Genomic DNA, 20,000 nt, shown 5'->3' with positions numbered 1-20,000 from the left:
ACTCAGGCTTTATATTGCAGCTTTGATCCACCTGCATCTCACTGTTAAACGGCAGACAAACCTTCTGTCCACTTATTTTAACTAAATAGCTAAAAAAATGAATCCCTCAAATATATTTTACACAAATTTAATTTGAGTATGGTTCCATCCAGGCTATCCCTTTGATTTTTATTATGCTCAAAAAGGGCTATTTAATGGTAAACACAGTTTTAAAGTCAAAACACTGTATCTTTATAAACATTTTATAGTGAAAACAATTTCTTAAACTGTATTCAGAGTATAAATCTTCAAACATCCATGTCATCACTCACTGAAATAACATTTTTATAGAAAATTTTATTCAACATACAACATTTTCCAGGAAAAAGGCAATATACAGGAGTTGTACACTGTTCCTACAGAAATAAAAAGACAGAAAATAAAATAAACGAGAACTGCTGAACCTATTTTACTGCACTCAAAACCAGACATATGGTTGCCAGTAGTTAAAAAAAAAAATAAAAAAAAAAAAAAATTTGGGGGCAGAAATAAAACTACACGCAATGAATATCAACATCAGTGAAAGACTCACCCAACAAAATTAATCTCCATGTGTTCAATTGTACATGTTCATTAATTAAATATACAATTTCATACTTTTTACAAAGTCAACAGCTTCCTAAATACTAGTGAGCATGCCCTCGGTGCTGAACAGTTGGATATTTCTTATTTCCCCCTGCTTCTCGCTGCTTTCTCAAAGGCACACCGTCTTCGTATGCTGTGGCCAGCTTTGAGTGAAATAAACTTTTTGTTGTAGGCAGTACAATAAACCATTTTATTTTTTAAATAAAACAGTGTTATGAAAGTACCTAAGTCTCAAAGACCCTCTGCTTTGTTAACTGGAAAGCAAAGCAGAAGTTGAACTAAATCCGATCTAAGCAAGATACTATGTACTGCAGGTGAATGAAACAGGAGTTTGGAATAAGTGGCAACAAGGTACACAATCAAACAGAGATGGCTATTTATTGATGAGGGTTTTGCATTTACAAATACGTAATTTTTAGTTTAACTAAAGTAAAGAAATTTGACATGGTGTAAACATAAGACTTAGCAGCTGCAATGACAGTGCTGTAATTCCCACAATAGAGCGGGCACGCAGCCATCTTATGCCAACTAGAAAACGCACTATGGTTAACTTTGCCAAAATTTCCACTATTGTATATGGTACTTTTCACTCTTCCCTCAGTTTGAAGATCACTGTCTTGCTAGCTTACCATAAAATCTCTCCCACTGGCATCCAAGCTTTATAAAAACACCTTCATTTTGCTCAAAAAGGGCAGTCAATAGATACAGAGAAGCCAAACGAACAGCCTCAACAAAATAAAATTAACATCAGCAGCACATCCTCTGGCTGAAGATTCCCGGTATAGTGCACGTGTACCAAAGTTCTACTGTTGTTAAAAAGGTGGACACACACACTTATTTGTCCATGGGCTTGAATAAAACTGTCAAGTCAGTTGTGGATTTTAATTGCTTTCTCAAGGTATGTGTATCGACTTCTCTTTGGGGCTTTATTGAAATGATCCAGCCCAAGCCAAGGTCTTGGATGTGACATATTACCTAAAAAATATATAATTGAAAGTAAATTTAGGTTAAGAAATTCCACTTTGTTCTCTTCAAAGATTACAGAGCTTTTATTAGTTGGCACAAAACACGTTTGCTATTCCTGCTATTTCACTGACATGTCTAAAGTGAACATTTCTAGGTGCTCTACTAAAGTAGTAAAACAATCAGCACAAAAAAAATAAATATCTGAAACATCACTTGAACACCCGTGAAAATGAATACAACATAAAACCTCTAACAAAAACTATAACAGGTACCCACAAGTGGATACATAGATTTTCAGAAGATTCCAGTTTATGAATGGTGTAGGAAGTTTGCTCTGTATGTACTATTTCAAAGTAAGAAATAGCATGCACAGAGTCCAAGGGTTCCCCTTAGAGATAAGATAGTGGCAAAAAGAGATAATTCTAATGCTCTATTTTGTGGTAGTGTGGTCGAGCAATAGGCTTATCAGAGGGTAGTGTTAAGCATTTGTTGTACAAACACACAGGCAATAAATGAGGAACACACACTCAGACAATTCCAGGCCAATAGGTTTTTATATAGATAAATATATTTTCTTAGTTTATTTTAAGAGCCACAGGTTCAAGATTTACAATCAATACTTTAAATGAAAGGTATTTCACTCAGGTATCACAGGAACTTTGAATCAGCAAAATAGCATGTACAGTTTTGGCAAAAATGGCAATAAGCTATTTTAAAACTAGACAGTGCAAATTTCAACAGTTCCTGGGGGAAGTAAGTATTTGTTAGTTTTGCAGGTAAGGAAACCACCTACAGGGTTCAAAGTTGGGTCCAATGTAGCCCACTGTTGGGGGTTCAGAGCAACCCCAAAGTTACCACACCAGCAGCTCAGGGCCGGTCAGGTGCAGAGGTCAAAGTGGTGCCCAAAACACTTAGGCTTCAATGGAGAAGGGGGTGCCCCGGTTCCAGTCTGCCAGCAGGTAAGTACCCGCGTCTTCGGGGGGGGGCAGACCAGGGGGGTTTTGTAGGGCACCGGGGGGGGGGGGGGGGGGGGGGGGGGGGGGGGGGGGGGGGGGGGGGGACGACATAAGTCAGCACAAAAAGTACACCCTCAGCGGCACGGGCAGCTGGGTGCAGAGGGCAAACAGGCGCTGGGTTTGCAATAGATTTCAATGGGAGACCCAGGGGTCTCTTCAGCGAAGCAGGCAGGCAAGAGGGGGGAGGGGGACTCCACGGGCTAGCCACCACCTGGGCAAGGGAGAGGGCCACCTGGGGGTCGCTTCTGCAATGGAGGTCGGATCCTTCAGGTCCTGGGGCTGCGGGTGCAGTGTCTTTACCAGGCGTCGGGTTCTTGGAAGCAGGCAGTCGCGGTCAGGGGGCAGCCTCTGGAATCCCGTCTGCAGGCGTTTCTGGGGGAGTCAACTCTGGCTACTCACAGGGTCGCAGTCGCCAGGGAGTCCTCCCTGTAGTGGTGTTTCTCCGCAGGTCGAGCCGGGGGCATCAGGTGCAGAGTGGAAAGTCTCACGCTTCTGGCGGGAAACGTGGCGTCCTTTTAAAGTTGTTTCTGGGTTGCAAGTTTTGGTTTCTTTGGAATAGGGCCACTGTCCTCTGGAGTTCTTGGTCCTTTTAGATGCAGGGTAGTCCTCGGAGGCTTCAGAGGTTGCTGGACCCTGGGGAGCGCGTTGCTGTTTCTCTTGAAGTGGGGAGACAGGCCGGTAGGGCTGGGGCCAAAGCAGTTGGTGTCTCCGTCTTCTCTGCAGGGCTTCAGGTCAGCAGTCCTTCTTCGTCTTAGGTTGCAGGAATCTGTCTTCCTAGGTTCTGGGGGCCCCTAAATACTCAATTTAGGGGTGTGTTTAGGTTTGGGGGGTTAGTAGCCAATGGCTACTAGCCCTGAGGGTGGCTACACCCTCTTTGTGCCTCCTCCCTGATGGGAGGGGGGCACATCCCTAATCCTATTGGGGTAATCCTCCATCTGCAAGATGAAGGATTTCTAAAAGTCAGAGTCACCTCAGCTCAGGACACCTTAGGGGTTGTCCTGACTGGCCAGTGATGACTTCTTGTTTTTCTCATTATCTCCTCCAGGCTTGCCGTCAAAAGTTGGGCCGTGGCCGGAGGGGGCCGGCAACTCCACTAGCTGGAATGCCCTGTGGTGCTGTAACAAAGGGGGTGAGCCTTTGAGGCTCACGCCAGGTGTTACAGTTCCTGCAGGGGGCGCTGAGAAGCACCTCCACCCAGTACAGGCTTTGTTTCTGGCCACAGAGTGGCAAAGGCACTCTCCCCATGTGGCCAGCAACATGTCTGGTGTGTGGACGCCTGCAGAGAGAATCCAGAGGCTCCCCCTGACCGCGACTGCCTATAACAAGGGACCTGACACTTGGAACCAGCACTGCACCCGCAGCCCCCAGGACCTGAAGAAACCGAACCTCAGCGCAGGAGGGACCCCTAGGCGACCCTCTGCCTAGCCCAGGTGGTGGCTGTCCCAAATAAGCCCCCCCTGTGCCTGCCTGCACCGCTACAGTGACCCCCAGGTCCCTCCATTGTTTCCTATCTAAAACCCGACGCCGGCTTTGCAAACTGCACCCGGCCGCCCCTGTGCAGCTGAGGGTGTGTTCTGTGTGCCTACTTGTGTCCCCACCAGTGCTCTACAAAACCCCCCTGGTCTGCTGTAGGAGACTGGCATTGGATTATAGTGGGTACCTTGTGGTACTTACACCTTGTGGCAGGTCCATTTATCCCTTATTAGTAGATTAGTAATGTTCTAGCAGCTTAGGTTGATAGAGGTAGCTATAGCAGAGCAGCTTAGGCTGAACTAGGAGACATGCAAAGCTCCTACTATACCACTTTTATCACTTCGCACTATATCATAAGAAACGTAATACTCCAAGTTACTAAAAATAAAGGTACTTTATTTTAGTGACAATATGCCAAAAGTATCTCAGAGGATATACTCCCTTAGAAGGTAAGCAATACACACAAAATACACACACAGAAACCAAAATCAGGTACGTATCCGGTTAGGAAAGTATTGCAAACACTGCTGAACACAATAGAATGCAATAGGGAAAAATAGGCCTAGGGGCAACACAAACCATATACTCCAAAAGTGGAATGCGAACCACGAATGGACCCCAGGCCTAGTGTAGGGTGTAGAGGGTCGCTGGGAGTGTCAGAAAACACTAAGAGTGTCCAAGATACCCCACCCCAAGACCCTGAAAAGTAGGAGTAAATTTACCCTACTACCCCAGAAAGACAGTAAAGTCGAGATGGGGGATTCTGCAAGGATAACAACTGACTGCAAAGCACTGAAGACAGATTCCTGGACCTGAGGACCTGTAAAGGAAGGGGACCAAGTCCAAGAGTCATGCAAGTGTCCGGGGGGGGGGGGGGGGGGAAGGAGCCCACTAAACCCCGGATGAAGGTGCAAAAGGGTCTGCCTTCGGGTGGAAGAAGCCGAAGATTCTGCAACAACAACGGTGCCAGGAACTTCTCCTTTGGTCAGAAGATGTCCCACTGCGTGCTGGAGGATGCAGAGTTGTTTCCACGCAGAAAGACCACAAACAAGCCTTGCTAGCTGAAAGAGTCGCGGTTGAAGGTTTTGGGTGCTGCCAGGGCCCAGGAAGGACCAGGAGGTCGCCCCTTGGAGGAGGAAATAGAGGGGGTGCTCAGCAACACGGATATCCCACGTAGAAGCAGGCAGCACCCGCAGAAGCACCTGAACAGGCGTTCAGAAGATCTGAGCATGACGATCGACTCAGCACAACAAAAGAGGGTCCCACAAAGTCAGAGTTCAAATCAGCGAGTTGGGCAATGCAGGACGGAGTGCTGGGGACCTGGGCTACGCTGTGCATGAAGGAAGTCTTGCAAAAGTGCACAGAAGCCCTAGCAGCTGCAGTTCACGCAGTACACAGGATTACTGTCTGCCGTGGGGAGGCAAGGACTCACCTCCACCAAATTTGGACAGAAGGGCCACTGGACTGTCTGGGACACTTGGATCCAGCTACTGTGTTCCAGGGACCACGCTCGTCAAGATGAGGGGCCTCAGAGGACCGGTGATGCAGAAGTTTGGTGCCTGCGTTGGCAGGGGGAAGATTCAGTCGACCCACAGGAGATTTCTTCTTGGCTTCCAGTGCAGGGTGAAGGCAGACAGCCCTCAGAGCATGCGCCACCAGGAAACAGTCAAGAAAGCCGGCAGGATGAGGCGCTACAATGTTGCTGGTAGTCTTCTTGCTACTTTGTTGCGGTTATGCAGGCGTACTGGAGCAGTCAGCGGTGGATCCTTGGAAGAAGTCGAAGAGGGAAGGGCAGAGGAACTCTGGTGAGCTCTTGCATTCGCTATCTGGTGAGATGCCCACAGGAGAGACCCTAAATAGCCCTCAGAGGAGGATTGGCTACAGAGGAAGGTAAGCACCTATCAGGAGGGGTCTCTGACGTCACCTGCTGGCACTGGCCACTCAGAGCTGTCCATTGTGCCCTCACACCTCTGCATCCAAGATGGCAGAGGTCTGAGACACACTGGAGGAGCTCTGGGCACCTCCCCTGGGAGGTGCTGGTCAGGGGAGTGGTCCCTCCCCTTCTCTTTGACCAGTTTCGCGCCAGAGCAGGGCTGGGGGGATCCCTGAACTGGTGTAGACTGGCTTATGCAAGGAGGGCACCATCTGTGCCCTTGAAAGCATTTCCAGAGGCCAGGAGAAGCTACTCCTCTTAGGCCCTTCCCACCTATTTCCAAAGGGAGAGGGTTTAACACCCTCTCTCAGAGGAAATCCTTTGTTCTGACTTCCTGGGACTGGGCTGCCCAGGCGAGTAGAAACCTGTCTGAGGGTTGGCAGCGGCAGTAGCTGCAGAGAAAACCCCGGAAAGTTAGTTTGGCAGTACCCGGGCTCTATGCTGGAGCCCCGGGGATGCACAGGATTGTCCCCCCAATACCAGAATGGTATTGGTGTGACAATTCCATGATCCTAGACATGTTACATGGCCATGTTCGGAGTTACCATGGTAACGCTACATACAAGTAAGCCAGGGTGCCCTCACACTAAGTACCTTTGGACATAACCTTCACTAAGTGAAGGTTAGACATATAGGTGACTTATAAGTTACTTAAGTGCAGTGTAAAATGGCTGTGAAATAACGTGGACGTGTGTAAGAATTGTCTGAGCTCCCCATGGGTGGCAAATGAAATGTCTCAGCCCATAGGGATCTCCTGAAACCCCAATGCCCTGGGTACCTAGGTACCATATACTAGGTAATTATAAGGATGTTCAAGTGTGCCAATCAGAATTGGTAAAATTAGTTACTAGCCTGCAGTGACAATTTTAAAAACAGAGAAAGCATAAACACTGAGGTTCTGGTTAGCAGAGCCTCAGTGATACAGTTAGGCACCACACAGGGAACACATATAGGCCACAAACCTATGAGCACTGGGGTCCTGGGTAGCAGGATCCCAGTGACACATATCAAATACACTGACAACATAGGATTTCCACTATGAGCACTGGGGTCCTGGCTAGAAGGATCCCAGTGAAACAGTAAAAAACACCCTGACATATACTCACAAACAGTCCAAAAGTTGGGGTAACAAGGCTAGAAAGAGGCTACTTTTCTACATCTGCCCCCCGAGGACGCATGTACTTACCTGCTGGCATACTGCAACCAGAGCACCCCAGTTCTCCATATTCGCCTATGTGTTTTGGGCACCTCTTTGACCTCTGCACCTGACCGGCCCTGAGCTGCTGGTGTGGTAACCTTGGGGTTGCCTTTAACCCCCAACGGTGGGCTGCCAATGCCCCAGAACTGAGACTCGTAAGTGTTTTACGTACCTCACAATCTAACCAATACTTAAACCCCCCCCCCCCCCACTGTTGAATTTTGCATTGTGTCCACTTTGAAAATAGCTTATTGCCATTTTTACAAAGACTGTATAAGATATTGCTTTTATTCAAAGTTCCTAAAGTACCAGACAGTGCAAACGTGAATTCGATTGTGCTGAACTGGATGCTGTGTGTATAAACATTACATAAACATTACTGCATTTTAAAGAAACAATCAGTACAGAAATGTACGTACAAACTATTTAATATTATTCATATTAAATATTAAACAGTGTATTGATAATGCACACAATTACGATTTATTATTAATTAATAGTGTATATTCAGCAATGGGGGCGATTCAAGATCATTCACAATCAGTCATCTGTTTGACGTGCATTTACTTTGTGTATGATCTTGAATCACCCCCATTGCTGAATATACACTATGTATTTGTTCTTATGTGCCTTATCTGACTGCACATATAACAACTGTACCGCTTGAGGAAGAGAGACAAATGAGCCAACATGGTTTTACGCAACTATTAATAATAAATCATTGTAATTGTGTGCATTATCGATACACTGTTTCATATTTAATATGAATAATATTAAATAGTTTGTACGTACATTTCTGTACTGATGGTTTCCTTAAAATGCAATAATAACATTCGATTGTTTTTCTTTGATTATGTTTATACACACAGCATCCAGTTCAGCGCAATAGAATTCACGTTTGCACTATCTCTGGAATGATTCGTTAGTCCCTTTTGACTCAACAGCCCGGCCCCACGGGGCCTGCACACCCGGGTTAACATTTTATCTCACAAGTAGCCGCTACCGGCTCCACAGGGCCTGCACACCCTCTCTGTTAAGTTATCTCACGAGTTCCTGGTGCTTTATGAGGATTCATTTCAGAAGACGTTATCCCCTTAATACTGGACGATTGGGACATTTTTTAGAACTCGCGGCATTAACGTTTTTTCCATTTATACCAAACGGATCAGAAAGGGAACCTGCCCTTCATGGTCCGTTCATGGCTGGCCTCGACCCAGCCTCTGCAGACCTTGCCCTGTGATTGGTCAGCCCCTGGACCAATCACCTCTGCTAATGCTCGCTCCAAAATGGAGGCGTAGCATTTTTAAGACAAAACGCACACATTACGTGCGGCTTCGTGATACACGATACATCGTGCACGAACCCAGGAGTACGCGCGTTACCCTGGAATTGAAATTGCTAGACACACGCTTGCAATCTGGATGATAGATCAGCAGCCTAACAAACGAGTAAGTTTCACGCTCTGCCCAGCTTAATCATAATCCATATTTATTCAACCTTTATCCGGATTTCATTTACACGAATCCTCCTTTGTTGTAGATACCCTGAGTCCCAGATAAATCGGCGCTCCTGGTCCTTTCTCCAGCAACTGATCCTGAGACCAGCACAATACCAGTAAGTGCTCACTAGCATCCTGATAGATTTCTTTTACTCTGAGTTTCACTGTTTTAATTAGGACCCATTTCCCTTGTTTTTAGATAACTCAAGCCCTTTAATAGACCATCAGCGCTTTATGGGATTTTGACCACAGACTACAGGATAAGAGTAGACCACCAGACCTTGGGACACTTACAATATCTGTAAGTTTCCACTGATTTATGGTTCTCTATAGATTGGATCATACACTGTATATTTATTGATTTCACCATTATCCTACAAGGTAGATGTCCCTGACCACCAGACTGTTTTCAAACACTGGAATTTAGGTGAGTGCTATCTTCCCACCACCCCCTTTTTTTGACGTCATACGATTTATAATCAGGCTCCGAATAATCCGGTGATTTAACTACCCTTAGGTGCTACCAGTTGGAATCTCTCTGTCCTGATGATGACCCCAATTTGACTCACCTCTTCTACAGGGTCGAAACGTGGGCATATCTCTAAGGGTGGATTATATGAATACAAAATGTTCTTTGTGAGATTTCAGGGCTTCCTGAACTGCAGGAGCCACTAGAATTCCATAATTTTTATTCTAACCACCTTTTGCACATACTGTATATATCACTTTCACTCAGCCGCACCTCAGCACTTTCACTGTTTTTATTAGAAGCACCTATCTAGACACATGCAATTTTGACATACGGAATGACATGTTTAAAAGAAATGTACATGCAATTGTCTGGCATAACATGTTCAAAGAGATATGATGCAATAAATTTCTTGTGATGTTACAGTATTGGTACGCAGAGAATTTCTTTAGTTATCTATTTACCGTGGAAGTCTAGGTTACTTCCCCCTTGCTTTGACCTTTATTTAAAACACATGGTCCAGGAAGCGGGCACCTCCACTATCTGGAATGCCCTGGGGCAGTGTTTAAAAAAAAAAGGCATGAGTCTTTGAGGCTCACCGTCAGGTGTTGCACTTCCTGCGGAGGGGGTGGTAGTGGTGGTGGGTAGGGAGAGAATGGGGAGGGGGCACTGCATGTGCCAGGCGTAAGCCACCCCTAAGGCAGGTTATATTCAGGCAAATGTGAGGGCATATGCACAAGCAGACATGCCCCTGCTATGTCTGTTGATTCAAAGACATAGTAAGTGAACAGGGAAGCCATTCTAAATGCCTGTGCTGGACACTGGTCATGAGTTCCTCAACTACATGATGGCTCCTCTAAATCTTGGGATGTTTGTATCAAACATCGCAGAATAATAAACCCTTATTGAGCCCAGTGAGGGATTTATTAATAAATGCACAGAGGGCACTTTAGAGGTAAATGTACCAGCTAGTACTGTGCTGAATGACTAGTCTTGACCAGTTCATCCACAGGTACATTTCTGGACCTCCAAGGTGAGAGCCAGCGTTCTCATGGGCCTGAGACAAAAGCCTGCACTGGGAACCTCACCCAGGCAGGATGGCCATTCCAGGGAGTGAAGCTTTAAAGGCCTAGCCGCCTTTGTAATGCGATCCAGGTCTCTCCGGATGGTTGATATGACCAACCCAGACCCCCTTCCCCCAAACGCCAATTTTGGCAGTAGCACAGGCAGGAAAATTAGGCATATTATGTGTGCCCACTCCATGCCAATCCCACTCCTAAGGTGGATGAGCTGAAGAGGACACTACTTTTTAAATTGCTCCCTCTTGTTTAGAAGGAATTAGGCCACTAGGGTTAGGGTTCTGCTCACTTCCCAGCGGAAGTGGTCATGGAAAGGTTGTAGTCACCCTGAAGGTGGGCAGCCCATTGGCTACCACCTGGCACTCCCTGCAATGCCCCTAAACTGAGTATTTAAATGGCACCCCTGAGCCCTAGAACTCAGATCCTGACTACATATGCAGCAATAGATAATGAAGAGTCGCCCCAGCAGAAAAGGAAAAGTAGCAATTGACTTGGAAACAGCCCCTCTGGCCTTCCTGCTGACCTTGACAGACTACACCTAAAAGAGGACTTGTTTTGCAGCTGAGCCTCCAGGAAACCAGGGGGTCTGCCTGCCTTCTACAAAGATCCAGACTCTGGTGAATAGCGAAACTGCTCTGCAACAAAGTTTCAAGAAAGGACTCTTGTAAGAAAATGCCTCCTTGGCATGGTTGCCCCCTGACTTTTTGCCTTTGCTGATGCCAAGTTATGATTTGAAAGTGTGCTGGGACCCTGCTAAACTGTACCTTTGTCTCCACAATTGGAACAACCCTGGCACCCAGGTAAGACCCTTGTAACTGGTACCCCTGGTACCAAGGGCCCTGATGCCAGGGAAGGTATCTAAGGGCTGCAGCATGTCTTATGCCACCCTGTGGACCCCTCACTCAGCACATACACACTGCTTGCCAGCTTGTGTGTGCTGGTGGGGAGAAAATGACTACGTCGACATGGCACTCCCCTCAAAGTGCCATGCCAACCTCACGCTGCCTGTGGCATAGGTAAGGCACCCCTCTAGCAGGCCTTATAGCCCTAAGGCAGGGTGCACTGTACCACAGGTGAGGGCATATGTGCATGAGCACTATGCCCCTACAGTGTCTAAGCAAAACCTTAGACATTGTAAGTGCAGGGTAGCCATAAGAGTATATGGTCTGGAGTTTGTCAAACACGAACTCCAAAGTTCCATAATGGCTACACTGAAAACTGGGTATTAAACTTCTCAGCACAATAAATGCACACTGATGCCAGTGTGGAATTTATTGTAAAATACACCCAGAGGGCATCTTAGAGATGCCCCCTGAATACATACCTGACTTCCAGTGTAGGCTGACCAGGTCCTGCCAGCCTGCCACACACCAGACATGTTGCTGGCCATGTGGGGAGAGTGCCTTTGTCACTCTGTGGCCAGGAACAAAGCCTGTACTGGGTGGAGGTGCTTCTCACCTCCCCCTGCAGGAACTAACACCTGGCGGAGAGCCTCAAAGGCTCACCCCTTTTGTTACATCCCAGCTAGTGGAGATGCCCGCCCCTCTGGCCACTGCCCCCACTTTTGGCGGCAAGGCCAATGGAGAACAGGGGTGCTCCGGTTCCAGCCTGCCTGCGTCTTCAGAGGTTCAGAGGGCAGACGAACGAGTTACTTACCTTCGGTAACGACTTTTCTGGTGGATACATTAGCTACCTGTGGATTCCTCACCTCATGAATACTCCCATGGCGCCAGCATTCTACGGAAATCTTCTTACTAGTCTCTGCACGTCGACGAGGACGTCACTGTCTCGCACGCGACGCCGTCTGACGTCATACAGGCAATAAGAGGTCCTCGACGACGTGCGGACGTCAGTACCAATCATTTTTTACGTGCATGAGAACAACCAGGCAATGCAATGAAAGAACAAAGCAACATCCATTATATTGTAAAAATACACCACATTGTATGAATAACTGTAAATCTTTTTTATGTACATATATATATATATATATATATATAAAACTCTTTCTTTTAAAAATATATACACACACCAAGTATATACATAAAGATATATACACATATACCCATATATATATATAAATATATTATATATATACATCTATTGCACCCTCAAAGATCAAGAGGAGCGCACTCAAGGATTACTTGGCAAGACCATAAAGGCAACGGGGAGGCGGGTGGGACCGTGAGGAATCCACAGGTAGCTAATGTATCCACCAGAAAAGTCGTTACCGAAGGTAAGTAACTCGTTCTTCTGATGGATACAACTACCTGTGGATTCCTCACCTCATGAATAGAGTCCCAAAGCAGTACCACGCCCGGCGGTGGGTGCCTAAATGGTCAAACCAAGAAATCCTGCAGCACTGACCGTGCAAAATGGCCGTCCCTTCTAACCTCAGAATCTAAACAGTAATGTTTTGCAAAAGTGTGAAGGGACGACCAAGTTGCGGCCTTGCAGATGTCGACCACAGGAACACCTCTGGCTAAGGCCGAAGTGGCCGACTTAGCTCTGGTGGAATGAGCTCTAATGCCCTCAGGAGGATCCTTCTTTGCCAAAGAGTAACATATTTTAATGCAAAGAACAACCCACCTGGATAGTGTTCTCTTGTGGACTGCCTTTCCTCTCCTCTTGCCCACGTATCCAATAAACAGCTGATCCTCCAGCCTGAAATCCTTTGTTCTATTGATAAAGAAGCTCAACGCTCTCTTTGGATCCAGACGGTGCAGTCTTTCTTCCTCTTTGGAAGGATGAGGCGGAGGATAGAACGTGGACAAAGTAATTGCCTGAGCCAAATGGAAGGGTGAAACAACCTTCGGGAGGAAAGCAGCCTTGGTCCTCAACACCACCTTATCCCCATAAAAAGTTGTATAAGGGGGTTTTACTGATAAGGCCTGCAACTCACTCACTCTCCTTGCTGATGTTATAGCTATCAGGAAGACTGTTTTTAAAAACAAATACCTTAAGGGGCAAGAATGCATAGGTTCAAAAGGGGACCCCATAAGGAAAGTCAGGACTAAGGACAAATCCCATTGCGGCATAACGAATGGCTTTGGAGGATATTGATTTAGAAGACCTTTCAAGAATCTGATCACAATAGGGGATTTAAATAAAGATGGTTGGTCTGGAAGACATATGAAGGCTGACAAGGCCGATAAATAACCTTTAATGGTAGCCACTGCACAACCTTTCTGCGCCAGAGATAGAGCAAAAGACAAAACGTCCGATAGATGAGCTTGTAAAGGATCAATCTGCCTCTCTCCACACCACGCAACAAATTTAGACCACCTATTAGCGTAGATAGATTTAGTGGAGTGTCGTCTGGCCGCTAATATAACATCCACTACCTCAGGCGGGAGAGAGAAGGAACTCAGGTTGCCCCGTTCAATCTCCAGGCATGTAGGTGCAGACTCTGGAGGTTGGGGTGTAGAACCTGCCCCTGCGACTGCGAGAGGACGTCTGCCCTGAAAGGGAGACGGAGCGGCGGGCACGTTGAGAGTTGGAGAAGGTCGGAGTACCACACCCTCCTTGGCCAATCCGGAGCTATTACGATTACTAGAGCCCGGTCTTGGCGAATCTTCCTCAATACTCGAGGAATCAAGGGTATGGAGGAAACGCGTAAAGCAACTGGCCGCACCAGGTCATTTGAAACGCGTCCCCCAATGCTTCCTGCATCGGATACTGAAGGCTGCAGAACAACGGACAATGCGCGTTCTCTCGAGTGGCGAACAGATCTACCCGAGGAAACCCCCACTTCTGGAAGATTAAACGGACTTGATCTGGATGGAGACGCCACTCGTGGTCTGCCGAGAAGTGGCGACTGAGACTGTCCGCACGCACGTTCAAGACTCCGGCCAGATGGTTTGCTATCAAGCAAATCCGATGGTCCTTTGCCCAGGACCATAGTCGAAGAGCTTCTCTGCAGAGAAGGTACGACCCCACTCCTCCCTGCTTGTTTATGTACCACATCGTGGTAGTATTGTCCGTTAGGACCTGTACCGACTGACCACGAAGGGAAGGGAGGAAGGCCTTGAGAGCCAGACGTACAGCCCGTAACTCTAACAGATTGATGTGAAAAATCTGTTCCTCTGGAGACCAAAGACCTTTGATCTCCAGATCCCCCAGATGAGCTCCCCACCCTAGAGTGGAAGCATCCGTTATGACTGTGGCCACTGGTGGCGACTGCTGGAACGGTTTTCCTTGTGAAAGATTGTTGCTTGCAATCCACCACTTCAAATCCACAACAGCATCTCTGGAGATCTTGACAGTACCCTCTAGATCCCCTCTGTGTTGAGACCACTGCCTTCGGAGGCACCACTGAAGAGCCCTCATGTGCCAGCGAGCATGCGTGACCAACAGAATGCAGGAGGCAAAAAGACCGAGCAGACGAAGGACCTTGAGGACTGGAACTACCGCTCCGTTTAGAAACATTGGAACCAAATCCTGAATATCTTGAATCCGCTGAGGCGGAGGAAAGGCCCGACCCAATGTCGTATCCAGTACTGCCCCTATGAACAGGAGGCGCTGAGAGGGCTCCAGGTGAGATTTGGGCTCGTTCACCGAAAAGCCCAGGTCGAACAACAACTGGGTTGTTGACTGCAGATGACGCAACACAAGCTCCGGGGACTTGGCTTTGATCAACCAATCGTCCAAGTAAGGGAATACTGCTATCCCCTTCCTTCTGAGCTCTGCCGCAACCACCGACATCACCTTCGTGAAGACTCGAGGTGCTGAAGTAAGACCAAACGGAAGGACCGCAAACTGGTAGTGTTGCGATCCCACCACAAACCGGAGATACTTCCTGTGTGACTTGAGTATCGGGATATGAAAGTAAGCATCCTGCAAGTCGACAGACACCATCCAGTCTTCCATGTTCAACGCCAAAAGCACCTGTGCTAGGGTCAGCATCTTGAACTTTTCCTGCTTGAGGAACCAATTCAAGATCCTCAGGTCCAAAATTGGTCTCAAACGACCATCCTTCTTGGGAATCAGGAAATACCTTGAGTAAACTCCTTGACCCCTTTCCTGCTCCGGGACCAACTCCACCGCGCCCTTTAAAAGGAGGACTTCCACCTCCTGTTCTAGCAACAGGAGGTGTTCTTGTGAACAATACGAAGGGCGGGGCGGGATGAGGGGCGGAAACTCCCGAAAGGGAAGGGTGTAGCCTTTTCCCACAACACTGAGAACCCAAGTGTCCGACGTAACAGTCTCCCATTTGGTGAGAAAATGCTGTAATCTTCCCCCTACAGGAGAGGAGTGAGTGGGAAATGGTGGAAGCCTAAGGCTGCTTCCCCTGCTGCACCCCGCCAGAGGATGAGGAAGAGGCAGAGTGCTGCTGAGAGGCTCCCCTGGTGCGGACCCTACCCCTCCCCCTAAAAGATCTACAGGGGTGGGAAGAGGCAGGTTGCTGAAATCTTCCCCGAAAGGAAGAGGAGGAAGAGCCACGCCCAAATCCACGAAACCTCCTGAAGAATCTGGAAGAGGCCGTGGAAGAAGGAGCTTGAAGTCCCAACGACTTAGCCGTGGCCCTGCTCTCCTTAAAACGTTCCAAGGCCGAATCAGCCTTAGCCCCAAACAGTTTGTCCCCATCAAACGGGAGATCCAACAATGTGGACTGTACATCTGCCGAAAAGCCCGAGTTACGTAGCCAGGCCTGTCTCCTTTCCACCACAGTTGTGCCCATTGCTCTGGCTACCGAGTCGGTGGTATCCAGTCCCGTCTGGATAATTTGGGTCGCAGCAGCCTGGGCATCAGAGACAAGATCCAAAAGACCCTGGGGAAGCTCTGTAAACGAAGAGATGTCATCCATCAGAGCATGAATATACCTCCCCAGGATACAGGTCGCATTAGTGGCTTTTAACGCCAGACTGCAGGACGAAAAAATCTTCTTCGACTGCGCCTCTAGCTTTTTTGAGTCTCTGTCCCCAGGCACCGTCGGGAAAGAACCAGGCGCTGATTTGGACGAACAGGAGGCCTGCACAACCAAGCTCTCCGGCGTAGGGTGCCTAGATAGGAAACCAGGATCAGTTGGAGCCGTCCGATACCTCCTGGCCACGGCTCTGTGAACTGCTGGGGAAGATGCCGGCTTCTTCCACACCTCTAAAACCGGATCCAGCAGAGCGTCATTAAAAGGTAATAGAGGCTCCGCCGCGGCTGAGGCCGGATGCAACACCTCTGTCAAAAGGTTTTGTTTCGCCTCCACCACCGGCAAAGGCAGGTCCAAAAAACTAGCTGCCTTCCGTACCACTGTATGAAAGGAAGCAGCTTCCTCAGTATATTCCCCCGGGGACGAAAGGTCCCACTCAGGGGAAGTGTCCAGCCCACTGGCCGACTCCAGTCCACGCAGCCCATCACCCGAGTCCTCTAGCTCTCCTTCCTCTAGGGCTCGTTGGTACTCCTGCTCCTCTAGTACCCGGAGAGCACGCCTCCTTGAATGCAGTCGTTGCTCAATCCGCGGAGTCGACAACACCTCCGCCGAAGTCGGAGATCGGCGCCGATCTTCCGAAGCCACCGACGCCGCATCCGGCGCCACAGGTAACTTCGGCGCCGACTGAAGAGCAGATGAAACGGATGGACCCACCGGAGTCACAGGCCGAAATCTCGACGTCGACGGGATGGAAATCCCTGGGGCCAATCCCTCCGAAGCCATCGGAGCGGCCACCGGCGCCGACACTGGCGCCGAGCCCACGTTCCCAAACGGGAGAAAGGGCATAAAGGGTGCCGGCCGAAGAGGCGCAGGATCACCCAAAGAAAAGGCCAAAGGCCCAGCCGGAGCACCCCCTGGAGCCATCTGTTGGAAGATGGCATACATCGCATTCAAGAATGCGGAACTATCGGCTCCAGGGGTGGGAAAAGCCGGATACTGGGGTGCCTGACTCGGAGCCTCAGCGTCTGCGCCGGAGAAAACACCTGAGGCTCCAATACCTCAATCACCGACGCCTGTCCAGGCGAAGTTGGAGACGTCGGAGAGAGCAACGGCGTCGAAGGATGCGGCGTCACCGTGGGGCTGACCTCCCATGTCCTGCGGCGCCGATCGGGAGACCTGGAACGAGCCTCCCTTGAATGACGCCGAGATTCTCTACGGCGCCGGGAGTCTCGATGACGCCGATGTCTTGGAGAAGACTTTTTCTTGTGATGCTTCTCCTTTGACTTGGCCATAAACAGCTTCGCCTCGCGTTCTTTAATGGCCTTCGGATTCATGTGCTGACACGAATCACAAGTCGAGACGTCGTGGTCGGAGCTCAAACACCAAAGGCAATCGGAATGAGGATCCGTCACCGACATCTTGCCTCCACACTCACGACAAGGCTTAAATCCAGACTTTCTCTGCGACATTATTTCCACAGAGAAAGAGTACGCAGCAAGATATACACTGTAACCGCAAGAGTAACAGTTGCTCCCTCGAAGATAACCGTTTCGAATGCACGGAAAAAAGGGAACTGACGTCCGCACGTCGTCGAGGACCTCTTATTGCCTGTATGACGTCAGACGGCGTCGCGTGCGAGACAGTGACGTCCTCGTCGACGTGCAGAGACTAGTAAGAAGATTTCCGTAGAATGCTGGCGCCATGGGAGTATTCATGAGGTGAGGAATCCACAGGTAGTTGTATCCATCAGAACAGTGGGTTTTGTAGAGCTATTTTTTGGGGGGGGGGGGGGGGGGGAATTGGAGGCACAAGTAGGCACACAAAACAAACCCTCAGTGGCGCAGGGGCAGCCGGGTGCAGTGTGCTTAGCAGGTGTCTGGTTTTCAATAGAAATCAGTGCAGCCCTTAGGGTCATTCCTTGGTCACAGGGCCCTTGGTACCACTGGTACCTTTTACAAGGGACTTATCTGTGTGCCAGAGATGTGCCAATTGTGGAACAATAGTACATTTTTAAGTGAAAGAACACTGGTGCTGGGGCCTGGTTAGCAGGGTCCTAGCACACTTCTCAGTCAAGCCAGCATCAAGATCAGGCAGAACGTGGGGGAGGGGGGGTAACTGCAACAGGAAGCCATTTTCCTACAGGGTCACTTCAGCTCTACTCACCTTAGGGGTGAACCTGGCTGAGGGGGTGACTCCTTGTTATTATCAGTATTTCCCCGGACTTGCCGCTAAAAGTGGGGGATGTGTCCAGGGTGCAGGCATCTCAACTAGCTGGAGTGCGCTGGGGCATTGTAACATGAAGCCTGAGCCTTTGCGGCTCACTGCTAGGTATTACAGTTCCTGCAGGGGGGTGTGTGAAGGACCTTCAGCCATTGCAGACTGTTTCTGGCCCCAGAGAGCACAAAGGGTCTCACCCCAGGGGGTTAGAAACTCGTCTCTCAGCAGCAGGCTGGCACAGACCATTTAGTCCTGCACTGAATGATTGGGTAAAATACAGGGGGCATCTCTAAAATACCCTCTGTGTGCATTTTTTATTTTTAAATCCAACACTGGCATCAGTGTGGGTTTATTATTCTGAGAAGTTTGATACCAAACTTCCCAATATTCAGTGTAGTCTTGTCAGTGTAGTTTTGACAAACTTTCAGACCATATACTTAATGTGGCCACACTGTACTTACACTGTTTAAGAATGGACGTAGACATTGTGGGGGCAGATTGCTCAAGCAGCTATGCCCTCACCTGTGGTATAGTGCCTTAGGGCTTAAAGGCCTGCTAGAGGGTTGACTTACCTATGCCACAGGCGGTATTGTGTATGCATGGCATCCTTAGGGGGATGCCATGTCGACTTTGCCTTTTTCTCCCCACCAACACACACACTCTACAATGGCAGTGTGCATGTGTAAGGTGAGGGGTCCCTTAGGGTGGCACAACACATGCTGCAGCCCTTAGGTCCCTTCCATGGTCACAGAGCCCTTGGTACCATTGGTACCTTTTACAAGGGACGTATCTGTGAACCAGGGGTGTGCCAATGTGGAAACAATAGTACATTTTTAGTGAAAAAAGACTGGTGCTGGGGCCTGGTTAGCAGGGTCCCAGCACACTTCTCAGTGAAGTCAGCATCAATATCATGGCAAAAGGGGGTGGGGGATATCGGCAACAAGGAGCCATTTTTCTACAGTCTTCTTACCTGATTACGAATGTTCTTGGGTTTGAAACATATAAAAATAATATTTTTTCTAGATTGGTCTTGGATTTATTCTTGGAGTGTGTGTCTCATTTATTGTCTCTGAATACAACAAATACTTAGCACTACCCTCTGATAAGCCTAACTGCTCACTAACACTACCGCAAATAGAGCATCAGTCCTATCTACTGTTGCCTCTGCAAAACCGAATAGGGATTCACTGGGCTCGATGCACATTGTACTTCATTTTAGCACACCATATAGAGAGCCACCTTCCTTAAGTTTTAAAATACCCAAAAGTTATGATAGGAAGCTTTCATGATAAAAAAAAACACAAATTATTATTTTCCAGTACCTCTTTGTTACAATCAATTAACTTGTTGTTGACAACAATACAACTGATACTCACCAGGCTGAGGCTCAAAATCTTTCAAATTTACTTCATACTCTTCTTCGTTTATGTATTGATGCCGTCCCATCATAACAATAGCAAATTTGAACTTGGAGAAAAAAATATAAATAAAAAATAAGACCAGATGCATACATATATATGCTGTAAATACATACATTTCAACAAATAAGCATTAGTATGCATTTCAAACCTCACTACTAGGTCTAAGTGGTGTAATTTGTTGCAATACATTAACTCAGAAGGGAATGTAATTTCCCCACATCGATACCTGCATTACGTGACATC

The 20,000-nt window shown here is 48.1% G+C and overlaps 1 protein-coding gene across 2 annotated transcripts in view; it reads right to left on the bottom strand.

The window, feature by feature from the left end:
* Positions 1-316: 316 nt before the first annotated feature.
* The window catches only part of USP7 (ubiquitin specific peptidase 7), a 1,253,379-nt gene continuing 1,233,695 nt past the window's right edge, over positions 317-20,000 (bottom strand). For both annotated transcript variants that reach the window (XM_069210408.1, XM_069210409.1), the window contains exons 30-31: positions 19,713-19,803; positions 317-1,599 (exon numbers count right to left, since the gene is read on the bottom strand). In XM_069210408.1, the coding sequence (XP_069066509.1) occupies positions 1,493-1,599; positions 19,713-19,803 (198 nt within the window). In that variant the 3' untranslated portion in view covers positions 317-1,492. The remainder of the gene's footprint in view (positions 1,600-19,712; positions 19,804-20,000) is intronic.

The sequence above is a fragment of the Pleurodeles waltl genome, chromosome 10, assembly GCF_031143425.1.
Source record: "Pleurodeles waltl isolate 20211129_DDA chromosome 10, aPleWal1.hap1.20221129, whole genome shotgun sequence".
NCBI lineage: Eukaryota > Metazoa > Chordata > Amphibia > Caudata > Salamandridae > Pleurodeles > Pleurodeles waltl.
Note: the sequence above shows the minus strand (reverse complement) of the source record. Positions and strands in the feature narration are given on the sequence as shown.